The sequence below is a fragment of the Chiroxiphia lanceolata genome, chromosome 6 (assembly GCF_009829145.1).
Source record: "Chiroxiphia lanceolata isolate bChiLan1 chromosome 6, bChiLan1.pri, whole genome shotgun sequence".
Classification (NCBI taxonomy): domain Eukaryota; kingdom Metazoa; phylum Chordata; class Aves; order Passeriformes; family Pipridae; genus Chiroxiphia; species Chiroxiphia lanceolata.
This window is the reverse complement of record NC_045642.1, coordinates 14,484,899-14,498,531: the sequence shown is the minus strand read 5'-3', so window position 1 is coordinate 14,498,531 and position 13,633 is coordinate 14,484,899. Positions and strand designations below refer to the sequence as shown.

General features: G+C 37.8%; 1 protein-coding gene across 1 annotated transcript in view; it reads right to left on the bottom strand.

Annotated features, from left to right (window-relative positions):
- Positions 1-13,633, bottom strand: part of OTOG (otogelin) — a 100,447-nt gene extending 86,814 nt beyond the window's left edge. Inside the window, exons 1-10 of the mRNA XM_032691064.1 lie at positions 13,582-13,633; positions 13,420-13,480; positions 13,247-13,301; positions 11,922-12,012; positions 4,259-4,351; positions 3,872-4,026; positions 3,375-3,493; positions 2,781-2,986; positions 1,382-1,512; positions 469-575 (exon numbers count right to left, since the gene is read on the bottom strand). Of these exons, the coding sequence (XP_032546955.1) occupies positions 469-575; positions 1,382-1,512; positions 2,781-2,986; positions 3,375-3,493; positions 3,872-4,026; positions 4,259-4,351; positions 11,922-12,012; positions 13,247-13,301; positions 13,420-13,480; positions 13,582-13,633 (1,070 nt within the window). The remainder of the gene's footprint in view (positions 1-468; positions 576-1,381; positions 1,513-2,780; positions 2,987-3,374; positions 3,494-3,871; positions 4,027-4,258; positions 4,352-11,921; positions 12,013-13,246; positions 13,302-13,419; positions 13,481-13,581) is intronic.

The following is a 13,633-nucleotide window of genomic DNA, read 5'->3' as shown; positions in this document are numbered from 1 at the left end:
ATTTAACTGGTAAAAATTGCTTGGACAAGGAGCATAGCAGGTTGTGATATGTTAGCATAAGTTCAAATAGTAATCAAATTTCTCTTTACAGTGGCTACCATACAGCTTGTAGATACCAAAATGACCTTTTCACTATTACTTTTCATTATAGTAATACTATACTAATACTAAGGATGTTGCACACTCAGAATCAAAACAGATGCCATATTCACAGGAGATACATTAACAAATTATGAAGATATCACAGCCTGACTTTGGTCACCCTTATACCAAAGAAAATAGGAACAACTCCACAGTGTTCCACTGCAGTAAAACTAGAACAAACGAGCAAAGACAAAATAATAATGTTAGACAGAAACAAATATGCAGAAAAAGACACAAATCAGTCTCGCTAACATTTACAATTCATTCTCATGATACAAGGACTTTTTTTTTTATAACAGCTTTGTTACCAAAACATTCACTTACATGCAAAGATCATTTGTGCAGCTTGCCATAAAAGAAAGAGGACTCACATATTCATGACATTGTTTAAATGGGGGATGTAACAGGATATTACACAGAGCATATGTCCTCTGAAATGAAAGAGACAGCTGTTGTGAAGTTTTTAAAAAATAAACATAAGTTGAATATAATAGAATACTATGGAAAATCAGAACAGACATCTCTGACTAGGAATCACTTTCCTCTCACCAGCTAGAAGCAGTGTCTAGTAACATATTGCTCTACATGCCAGAGTATCCATAACCAGTATCATACCAGTGATAGTAAAACATATTCCTTCCCCAAGGGAACTACAACTAAGCCAAAATAACCTGAAAAAGGTCTTCATTTTAATTAAATTACACAGTAACAGGTAACAGAAATAAACCATGCTTGTCATCAGCTTTAGTTTCAAAGCACTTCATTTAAGGGTTATATCCTGGAAATACTACTTAAAAGGAAAAATTACTTCAGCGTTATGGACAAAAGCAACAATAATTCATTTTTAAACACTGACAAATTAACTGTGCTCTCATTCTAGTTTTGCATCCCTGCTTCTTTCTATGTTTCCTAAGGGAAGGAATGGGAACTAGTTCTAAAACACAACTCTGTTTTACAACTTTTCACTCATTTAGCTCCATATTCAAACACTTCTATTGGCTGCTATGCGGACAATATAATATTTGAAAAGATCAAGAAATACAGAAGAAAAGGGGGGAGGCAGGATGAGATGATGAGAAGATCTACTGCAGCAATCACTTTAATTCATTTCTCCAAAGAGTTTTGAATATTTCCAGTGAGATTGAATATTTCTAGTCTCCTTCAAAGCATTAAGTCAAACTCTTGCTCTAATTAGAATCACCAACTATTGTAATAATGGTTTTGTGTTGATCCAAACCTGTAGAGATTCATGGGTTTGTGTCAGGCACGGTGGTTCATTGAGAAGAGATTTATCCCAGTTGGGTGTTCCTTGTGGAGGATTTTCCTGCCAACTCTCTACAAATTCAGTTACATCATCTGTCAGTTTTCCTAAACAAGACACACACATACAGTCACACAGTGACTTGGAAGAACAATAGCGTTTCTATAGGATTTCCCAGGGAAACATCTCAATAATCAAAACACATTAAGAAGAGAACACACAACCCTTCCTACTACTAAATTAATCAGTTAAAAATCGATCTGGTACTTCCAAGAAGCAAAAAATACTTTTAAAAGGAACTACAGAAGGGGTTTTAGAATAGCAGAAGGCAGCATACTCAGGCAATTTGGTAAGAAAGGGCCTTAAGTGAGGAGGGCTGTGCCTCCCTTAGTCCATTAATTGAAAAAAAAAAAAAGAGCTTTAATAAACTATATATATATATATATATATATATATATATATATAGGTCTATGTTTCTATTTTATATGAAGCTCCTAAGAGAGTGTAAAACCGAAGAAAGATGAGGCATTCATGGGTCACTGCAACAGTTCAAAATGATTGTCTGCATTAGCCAAGCAGGGTGTGACACTTTCACATAAGTAGAAATGCCCATGCTAGAGTGAAACTAGCTAATCATTATTACTATCATCCATCATGGACAAGTGGTGGCACTGATTACTGCTTGGATTACCCACATCTACCCCGAGTTTTGGAGTAGTACTCTACAGAAATACCCTAGTGTTAGAGGGGAGCAAAGAGCTAAACAGCCCAAAAATGATTTCCAGAAGTATTTATAGCCTAACTTGAAATACCTTTCAAGAGACCTGTTTTTCTTTCCCTGTTTATTTTATTGAGGTCTTCACTCAGTACTTACTGAAAGTCAAGACTTTTGGAAGTGTCTGAAGTTAATAATGAAGGATCACTAGTCAATTCTGAGTGTTACCATAAATGAAATGCCAGATCAAACACAATTTGACAGTTTTCATTTATTTGATTAAGTAATTCTTGATTTATTTCCAATAGCAGTATCTCAGGCTTCCACAGGCTGCACAATTGCTAAGAGAACAGCGAACATTTAAAACCAGATTTTACCTTTCAGGTCCCAGGAAACTGAAGTACAAATGCCATTGCAGGTAATTGAGCAAGGCAGCTTTTTTAAGATATTCCTCCCCAGAGCCTCAACTGTATTGAAACTGGTCCCCTTCACTAACAGTATAATCTACCAGAAGTATTTCCACATTGTATTTTCCATTACAAAAGTTGTTCATCCTAAATTTACTTAGCATTATAATTAAAAACTAAGCAAAGAAACATTTATTTCACCTGAAAAAAAAAACCCACATATTATACAACAGGAAGCATCTTAAATACTCACCATAACTAGTTTCAAGGTCATCCTGCAGAATAGCATTATTGTTTCCACAGAGTCCATGTGTTTTGCCCAAGTACTCTGGTGCCATTTTGATATACACTGCAGATGTACCATCCCATGCCAGAGTAAAGGCATACTGGTGCCTGACTAGGAAGTATCCAGCTAGTTTCTGGATGTGTAAGTTTCCAATAATATAAGGTAATCGTACTCTGAAATGACACAGAATCAAAAACAACATTACATTAGAAAATATAACCATTAAAAATAAATTATTTGCTGATGTAATGACTTCCTCATGCATCTGAAAATTCCTAACGTAAATACTGACTAACTCCACTAAACCAAATGAAGTTGCAAATAACAGCAAAAATCAAAGCATGAATGTCAATGGTTATACTTCTTAATACTATATAACACCAATATATATCACCTTCCTCAGACACTACTCTGTAGATGGGGAGTAATTATTGCACCTGTGGTCTGGATACTTTTTCAAGCTATCAACAAATACAAATAAGTTTACATCTTCGCTATCAAAATGTTACCATGACATTAATTCTAATGTAACTAGAACATCAGAAACATGACTGGAATTACCCAAAGCCTTTATAGGTGACTTCACTGCTCATCTTTATCTGTTCATCTCCAGAAAAGAATAAACTAATGGACCTTTTGCAGGAATATGGAGAAGAATGGCATTCAGGATCATTATTCACCTGCCAAATAAAAACACTAGCGTCAAAGCCAAGTTTTTAATCAAATTCTTTGTAATCCACATGTCACACAACTAATACCCCCAATCCCACACTCAGCTGTGAACAAGTAGTTTGGTCCCACTCTAGCACAAAAAACTGAGTGATGTTTTCATAGCTGTGGTCTCTTCACAGCTTTGTGCAAACAAAACAAGCTTTGGAAGCACATACATCAGTTTTATTCCAGTCGTTTATATTTTGTGCTGTGGTAACTGGCAGCCCACAACACGGTAGAATTACATCTATCTTATATTCTACAACCCCATAGTATCATCTCAAGTAATTTTTAATCTCTTAGCATGTCCAATAACATAAAAGGAATGTAGAAGCATGGTTCCCTACCTGTATGGAAAAGCTCTGTTCATCTACTTCAGCATGTCTCACAAGTGCGTATGAAGATTTCCCAGAAAAATAATAATAGAGTCCATCAAAAGTTTCAAAATTATACTGGCCCCATGTTCTGCATATATGATCTCTTTCAGCACCTGTGTTATACACTAACAAAAGGAGAGTCACTTTAGACATAGCAGTGGGTTGGTTTTTTTTATTCACACTCTAGTTGACATGGCACAGTATATGTGGCGTGCTGTGAAATGTTATCACTTAGAAGAATCAGAGGGAAAAACACTAGAGCACAAAGGAACCTTTAGGCAGAGGGCAGTCATTCTTGTAGTTGTGGGAACCCAAGTACAACCTCAGAATTGCAGTTAGTTTTCTCTTTTTACACACCTGTCTGGCATCTCGGTCCAGTTGCATTAAATCGACTGCAGTTGCACAGCTCCATGTAGACACACTCACCTCCATTAAAACATGTAAGTGAATCTGAGTGGAAAGAAAACAAGGCATAATAAAAATAAATTATGATAATTTTCTTAAGACCCAGTGCTTTCACCAAAGCTGAAATTCACTACATGAATGACAGGAGAGGTTGACTTAGCATTGAAGGGTCCTGGAGAATCCAACTGGCCTCCACGAAAAGGAAAAATACTGTGAAAGCTTCACCTCAAAACATACAGTCAGTTTAGCAAATACATTACAGATGTAGAGAAGCCAAATCAAAATGACTGTTCCATGTGTTAGTCTGACCTGTTTTCAGTCCCCTAAGTAATGAATAGATGAAGTGAACAAATACTGCACAAAAAAAAGCACAGTGCCTATATCCTTACTTATACCAGTAATACCCTATGGGTAAGCTCTGCCAGGATGAGAGCAAATACAATACATTAGAAATACAAATGTTCAGATGCCAGTTGTATATTTTTCACCTGCCTGTCCTCCTTCTATCTTTCAGCTTGTAACTGTACAAACCACAAACACTTTCCATAAAGACACAGATCCATGACTTGCAACTTGACAGGTTTGGGCTTGGGGCAGGGAGGTGCTGGGTTTTTTATTTTCCCTGGGAAGATCCTCATCAAAATATGACCAAACAAGTTTTCACAGTTTAAAGAAAGATGTGCACAAGCAGAAATAAAGTTTCTTGCTACTAAATTCAAACTTTGTGCTTGAATCTTTTTTTAACAATTGTGATCTATTCACTTATTTTGCTAATACTTGTTCCTATAAAGTTTTTTTAGGAGAGTATTTGAATTTTAATAATTGCCTATTATATAATTATGCAATTTTTGCACCTTAGAACACAAACTGAGATTGCATTTGCTGCAGACAAGTTGCTCAGAAGAAACTGTTTCAGGAAGAAACAAACTAAAGACTCAGCCTTCTTTTCTTTATCTTTATAAACACATCATTCTTGAAAAATAATCATTAAACCATAGAATGGTTTGCATTAGAAGGGACCTTTAAGATCATCTATTCCAATCCCCCTGCCATGGGTAGGCACACCTTGCACTAGACCAGGTCACTCAAAGCCCCATCCAGCCTGGCCTTGAACACTTCCAGGGATGGGGCATCCACAACTTCCCTGGGCAACCTGTTCCAGTGCCTCACCATCCTCACAGTAAAGAATTTCCTCCTAATATCTCATCTAAACCTGCTCTCTTCCAATTTCAAGACATTATTGTTACGCCATGCTAAATACCATAATGTTAGAATGAGGAAGACATCAAGAATATTACAGCAAAATATAATGAAAGAAAAAAGTTTACGCGTTCATCTACTTAAAGCCATGTGATTTTTACAAAATACTATTTTCAGTTACAAGTTTACAGAACCCTTACTAAGTTCCAACAAAATTTGACAGTATGTTTTATTAGTGCTATTTCCATTTGCAATCACCTTATAAATACTAATTAGTTATTTGAAGACTTTGAAAATATCCAAACAATTAATTTTAATACCTTTGTTTTCAACATGCACCCCACATATACACTGGGGGAAAAAAAAAAAAAAGAAAAAAATAGAAGCCATGCTGAAAAGAACAAAGCAGGTAGACAAAGTAAAAGGCAATGCTCCTTTGCCTGCCTGGTCAGCCTGAGTTCAATAAAAACTAATGCAAGCAGCATGTAGACAGGTTCCTACTTACTCTGACTGAGCAGTCTCATTTACATACTCACAGTGACCAGTCTTGTCAATAATGCAAAAGCCTTGTTCCTCATGTCAAGAGAGGCAGACATTCTGCTCTTTCATCTTGAGAATTGTGAGACTTGAGTAACCAGAGCTCAGGCCTCCATTCTTTGCTTCTCTAAGATTCTGCCCTATTGCCTGCCCAGTTACAATAATGTGCAATTAGACTGCAAGTCATGTTCCTCTTGGCTGTAGAGGAAGTTAGTCCCCTTTTGATGTTTCAGGTTGAATGATTCCCCTCTAAGTGTGGCTCAGGTAACCTACTTCAAGCCATGTATATTCAGATTGTGAACACAGTCAGCTGGCCTGGGGGCCCTTGTTGTCATCAGGAAGGATCTCCCAGGCTCTCTTTTAGAGAGAAAGGGAGTTAAATCTGAATTGGAGGTGAAATGACTCAGTGATGAGTGTTTTCTTCTTTACAAAGTTTTCTTCTGAGTATGTAAGATTCTAAGAAAATATAATAATCATAGCTCTTGTATTTCTTTCTATCCCTGTTTACATCACTGTAAAGTATGTTTCCTTACATTGCATAGAAGAGCTGTGTGTGCAAATAATAGTTATCCTTAGACATGTACTGAGAAAAGCAGCATTGTTTCAGATCACATTTAGTGCTCCTACTACTGTAAACAAAGTGGCCTCCTTTAATCATATAACTCCACTCAATTAACACAAATACTTCATAGGATATCGGGAACAAATTCTGATCTTCGTCATTAAAGGAATATAAGCTCCCTAAATAAGCTAACCCATATGACCATGCCAAATGGAAAAGTTTATGGAAAAGTTATGTCATGTCTGCCCCAGAGACGTGAGACACATTTTAATAGCTGCAGAAAAGGAAAAAAACATCAAGACTAAATGAAAACTAGAACTGGGAAAAGTTATGGAAGAATATTGTGTCTTTCATTTACCTGAAAGCGACACCTACTAAAAAGTTCTCAGCTCCTCTTTCCCCTTCGACATTATGCCAGTTGAGTGCACTGGGTTGGAATCTGAAACTGAAAACTTGTGAGACTTTTCTAGCAGAAAATGGTAGGTCTAAGTAATATGATTTGACTCACATAGGTAATTAAGGGATTTCTAACCTGTTGCCACTACAACCTGCAGAATTTGACCACTGCAGTCATGAAGCTACTCATCCCAAATTCCCTTTTTATTGAGCAGGGTGAAGACTCGGGATCACCTCGTAACACAGGTCAGAGTTCTTCTCTGTTCTCACAGCTTAAATATCCTAACCATCAGGTAATTACTGAATAGGCTGCAATCCCATACAATATGCACATAGGGTTATTTTAGTCCTTTGGGTGCATGAACCTCCTTTTCAGTTCATCCCCCTTTTAAATTCTTCAGTGTCAGGCAGTAAGAGCCTTGAGGTCAGTGCTGCCACTCTAGAAGCAGTAGCAGGGCCTCAAACCCATTATTTATCAGACCCTTTGAAAAAGTGCGACTGTAATCTAGGCTGTTTGCACTTGACTGCAAGGGTTTCTGGAGATCAGTGTCCACCTTCACACAAGTGACTACTGCTTATGTTCTCTAAAGAGACATGCTTTAGGAGCATCAGAATAACTGTTCAAAGTCATCCTGCATCTTCATCAAAGCACACTTTGAAATAGTATTATAGATATATATTGCATCTATGATATTGTGCACACATTTTATTTTACTTTCTTGCATTAATTCCTCTCTAATGAGTGCTTAAGATCCCTTGAATTTATGCAAACAAACTCTACATCCTGGCTTGCTTATCCATGATTTATTCTTCTGATCTAATGTCTATGAAGAATAAAATAAGTACAGCTCAAAGTAATTTATATAGTGTGAAGCCCTTCAGCATGAAGTGAGATACAGTCACTAAAGAACCACTTTCACCCCTCAGAGCACAAAGATCCAACTGCAAAGCAAGCATGTATATGTATTCCACACAAAAGTTAAGATACTAAATCAAAGAGACATCTATTGCACATTCATTCAAGAACACAACTGACTACTGAGATTACCATGCACATCAACTTTGAAATAGTTGATTTTGCTTTAACCATCACATGAATACAGATGCTCCAACTCAGTTTTGACCTCACTGTAATACACCATTATCACCAGCACACCTAATTCTTGAAGAGCTGTGGCTGAGGTGGACTTTCCTATAGGTTATTTTTCTGTAAAACATTAAGTACTTACTAGTGTTGAAATTCTGTATTTTGTTATTGTTTTTTAAGACATGGCATGAAAAAAATAGTTTAATGCAAAGCAACAGAGACAGGTTTCTTCTCAGGATATCGATTACTAGATTCACTTGGACAGAAAAGTTTAAGTATGAAAGACTAATTTAGAGATCTGAAAGTGATAAAGTTTTACTTAAGTAAGGTAAATACAAGGTCCAACCTGTGCCCTCAGTTCATATGATTGTGCCTATACACCAACTTGGACCCAAACAGTTTTAGAGTCCCAGAGAGTCATTTACAGAAATAGACAAAAATAGAATAAGAAATATTTTTTAGGATTCTTTAAAAAATGACATATTTTAAAATTCCATGCAAGTGTAGGAGGGAGGTTTGTCTAAAGGTAAAAGTACTAAAATGATCAATTAATTAAAAATTAAATTTTATTCTGAAATGGAAAAGTGAAAAAGAAAAGCAGATCAGGATAAGAATTTTCAAGAAGCTTACATTAGACCTAGATCACACATTAAAAAAAAGTAAAGTTAAGCTTAAAATGGATTATTTAAATTTTTGCTGTCAACATTCTTTAAATTTTATATTTTGTAACTCTGCATAATTTCCATCACACACTTTCTCTAGGTGCAATCTTTTATTGAGAGTTTTCCACTGCCTTTGACTGTGGAGAAATAACAGAGCAAGTATTTCTTGCATTATCTTTTGCCTTTCAACTTCATAGTCTGTGAAAGGATCTGCCTTCAATGGTAGGCAGATGGCACATGCTTCCACAGGATGCAATACAGCCCTGGGCCACGCTAGGATCTAAAATTTTCTTCGGGATTCTGAGGTGAATGAGTAGGATGCTATTTTAACCCTTCAGTTCCAAGAGCCTTCCAGTTAGCTGCAGATGTTCTGCTCGTGGGCATCTCCTCAAATCAGTCTTCAAGTACACATTTTAAGGGACAAGTATCTTCTATAGTAACAGTGACTCGTGCCTGCTACAGCATTTCGACACAAGAAATTTGGCATATTATAAATTATAAAACATATTATAAATTTTCAGCAGTAGTTCGAATACTTCCACAAATAATTTGTTTTGCCTGTCCCAGGTTCTTTATATGCTTACATATTAGCTCTGCAGTTTTCTGTTTGGGGCTTGGTTTTTTCACTTCATTTACTGTTTTTTTAATTTTACATGAAAAACAGATTTGTGCCAAAAGAAGTTAAAAGTTTAAAAGCTATGTAAACCATGTGTTAGCTTTGTCAACTATTATGATAAACATTTTAAATGCCATGCTCCCTAGGCAGAAGAAACTAACACAAGAATTTATCTCTTGGCATTTGTTTGTGCTGTAGCAACTTTTTTGTTTAACTGACAGATAAGACATGACCTCGCTTTCTGAACTGCTTTCAGTTGACTAATATTACACCAAGGTAAAGAGATCTATTGCACAAGTCATGCACTCATTCCACATAAAACATGTTGGTTTATCTCCATAGAGCAACTAAAAGCAAGAAAAAAATATTCTTGCAACATGAATTGCCTGTGATTATAATGAACTTATATTTCATTCTACCATAGTTTTATTTCAAAGATTATTTTCTTAGAGACATTGCTAAACTAGGGAGAGCAGTTTTTTTGGAATTGTTTCTTGTTCTGTTTTTTTTTTTGGTGTTTGGTGAGTTGTTTTTTTAACAAAAAAAAGCTTTACTATTTCATATACCCTCAAATGGGTGCAAATCCCAGTCCTTGGGCAGATTTATAGCAGCTTGCATCTCTTCAAATTGGAGAGGCCAAAATGAAACTATTTTTCTAAGTATTTGGAGCATGATAGCAAAAAAAACTCTTGTATGAAGCAGATCAGGTTATTCTTTTGTTTTGTTTTTCAATATGTCTTTCACATACAGACAACAATGGATTCCATTTCCCACACAGAGTTTACTGGAATTTAAAAAGGAAAGTTCCAGGGCTGGGTATTACACTGTTTAAAAAGTTTAATAAGACTAATTTTATTTGCCTTCAAGTATGAGCAATCATTAATAACTTTTAAAGCATGTCTTCAACAACATTGTCTTTCCAAAGCAAGTACATCAGAAATGGAAAATCCATATGTAATATTTTTGCCTCATAGAAATATCAGGTAGAAAAAACCAGAAAGGTTGTACTATTACATCTGCAGAGAGCAATGAAATCTATTTTTGCCATTGTAACTGCATCCTCCTTTAGAAGTTTAGACATGTGATGAGTTAGCATGAGAAATTTTCTACCCATTTCATTCTCCCTCGTTCTAATTTTTTCTCCCCTTTCTTAAATATTAGGCCTATTTAAGAGGCAATAAACTTGCACGTAAACCTTTGCAAGGGTTTTTTAATAGAAATCTTGCAAAGGGTTTATGTACTTGTGTTTTATTGCACACTTGAACAGTAACACAACATATCTTACAAGTTTTTTTTTCCCAGCTGGTTGCTTTGAAGCAAAAAATGAAATCCACTAGTCCCGTTAAAGGAGCTTTGACTAGAAAAAAAATAAACTCAGGGAAACAAATAATTATTATGGCAGCAAATTTCTCAGAATGATTTGCTTATCTTCTCTTTGTAAGTTGCTTTATTTAGTTTAAAAAAAATGAAATCATAAGTACTTCTTGGTCAGTAAGTCAATGCAACCCTCAAAAAGAGAGGGAGTTTTACTAGTATAGAGTGCTATATTTGTAAAGCAACTTTATCATATGCAACATATATGACTTTTTCATATAATGGAGAGAGATTCATAAGTAATAGTTCTTATTTGAGCAATACTATGTTTCTCTAAACTTTTGCACTGTTCCTCCACATCTAGTTGCACACTTCTCAAAAGCTTCTGAAAATAGTGTGTATTAAAGATATTAAAAGCTTCTGGAGATGACACAACCCTAATCACAATTGATGAGTGATTACACATTCCACACATCTTGCCTTTTGTGCTATAAAGTTATGGGGTACAAATCCACACTATTCACTATCAGGTTGGTCCCACATCCAGTGCAATCCATCAGGCTAACTGAAGAGAAACTAGAGGTTTTGTATCACTAACTAAAATTACTGGGAATTATTTTGCCTCATACTTCTCCTCTGTACAGAACAAGCATAACATGGACCTTTCTGTAAAGTTAACACAGAGGATCTTTACCCTTCAGCAAAAATATTTTAAGCCTGTCCACTTCATTTGTGAAAATAAGGCAAATCAAAAAACCAACACACACATTCCTCAAGAAAATACCCACCACTGCAAGCTGGTGGCTAAGGCACCCTATCTTGCTAACCCATACACATGAAGAGCATCCACAGATCACCTCAGCAAAAACATAGCAAACAAAAAACCTCCAAGCACAGGAAAGGTACAGGGCAGACAATTTAATGGCACCCAGCAGCAATCCACCTTTTTAGGTATATCACTACAAGAGCAGATTTCCCTAGTAAAAGCTTTTTATTAGAAAAACTGCAGTTAGAGACAGTCTTTCAAATGATCAAACCAGAACCAGGTGTAAACTTAAAGCTACGTTAAACCCCATAACAAATTATCCCACTCCTATGGATCTTAGAGGTTGATAAGAACAGGCCTCCTTTACCACAAAGACCTGTATTAGTTATTTTAGGGTTTTTTCTTTCTAAAAAATAATTAAATTATGCAGAAAATAAAGTTCAAGAGATTTCACGTGGAAACATAAATAACTTACTGGATGGTCCACATTTCATACTGTGAAGTCTCCTGTTCCGAGACAAGGACATTGTAGTAGATGAGGTGTTATAAATTGCCATTCCAGACTCCTTTCAGAAAGAACAAATAAATCAGCAGCTATAACCAAGAAATTTCAAAATCGCTTCAGAGTCTATCAGTAAATTTACCAGTTTTAGTTAAGTTCATTGCTTCATATTTGCTCACTACAACATTATCAAAAACTCCACTGTGAAGTAAAAAGTACAGTCACTCTACTCAAGAGTGCAATAGTTCTTTTTTCTTTTTCCAGTCACCCAAACATATTTCTTACTGAAGACTCCTGCTCAGTAGGCTAACACAGAAGGAAACAAAGAGTCTATTGCTATTTTTTGAGTTCTTAGGGGGAGAACCTCAATCTATGAGCATTTGCTGTTATTGGTGGTTGATTTCATTACCTGTTTGCAGTTATGTGACATTTTTTTCTTTGCTGAACTTTTCCCAGAAAGAGCAGGAAGAAAGCAGAAAGAAAGGCAACTCCTCTGTGGAGTCACAAACAAGGACAACAAAGCAAACTTTCCTTTTCCCACCCTCAAACAAGGGAGCAGGAACCACACACCCTAATTACATTTCAGCAACGTGCCATGAGTGATATAGTGGAGTTGCCAAGATAAACCACATCCAAAAACCTGAGTGCTGAGCTGTAGTGATCTGATACTGCCAGCTCACTTACTTTTACTGAGAAGCAAAAAGGCTCCCACAAAGCAATTGTTGCTGGATGAGCCAGACCAGACCTCAGCTTTCCCTTGAGCAAGGATGCTTCGTACAACAAATAGCTTTCTGAAGGAGCTGAAGCTCTAGATACACCCATACAGTTTTTCCTCACTGCTTAAACACTTCAAACCCCAAGTTTTCTTTCATTCATAAATTACACTCCTCGTGAGTGGGATAAAATACACATTCGAGGACAAGTCTTTAAGAATTACAAAGAACAGTCACCAGAAATATTGATGGTATCGCAGTAATGTACAGACGTATGCAAGCAAGATTTGAGAAGCACGTTATCCTGAAGACAGCCAGCACAGCCATCCCTCGATCCGACGCCACCTGCCCCCTCAGAAGGGTCTCGCCGGGCAAACCTGCCACCACCTGGGGCCACGAGCGACGGCACCGCATCACCTCATCAGCCCTGGTCGCATCGCGGTCGATGCTCTCCTCCCGAGGCTCCTCGGAGGGAAGCTGCACATCCCAGCTGCACATCCCAGCCTCTCCGAGGAGGTGCCGCAGCTCCCGGCACTGCCGTGCCCGCCAGCTGCCCCATCACAGCGCCCTGCTCTCCCCCCATACCTGCATCGCCGCGGAGAGGTCCTCTCCTGTCCGAGGTCCCCCGGCGCTGCCTCGGCTGCGGGCAGAGAACAAGGTAGGGTTGGCTCGGCCCGGGCAGCCCACCCGGCCCGGCCCTCCCGCCGCGCATCACCGCGGCGGGGAAGGAGCCCCGCTGTGCCCTGGCCGGCTCTTACCTGCGGAGCGGCACATCCCCGTCGGCAGGGAGCTGCGCCCAGGCGCCCCATGGAGACAAGGCTGGAAGGCAAAGGCGGTAGGTTAGCGACGGCCAGGACTGCCCTGTCCTCTCTCCCATCCCATCCCACCTCATCCCCGCGCCCTGCCCGGCGGGAGCTCACCCGACGGCAGCCAGGCGCACAGCAGCGCCCCGAGCAGGAGCCGGGTCTCCAT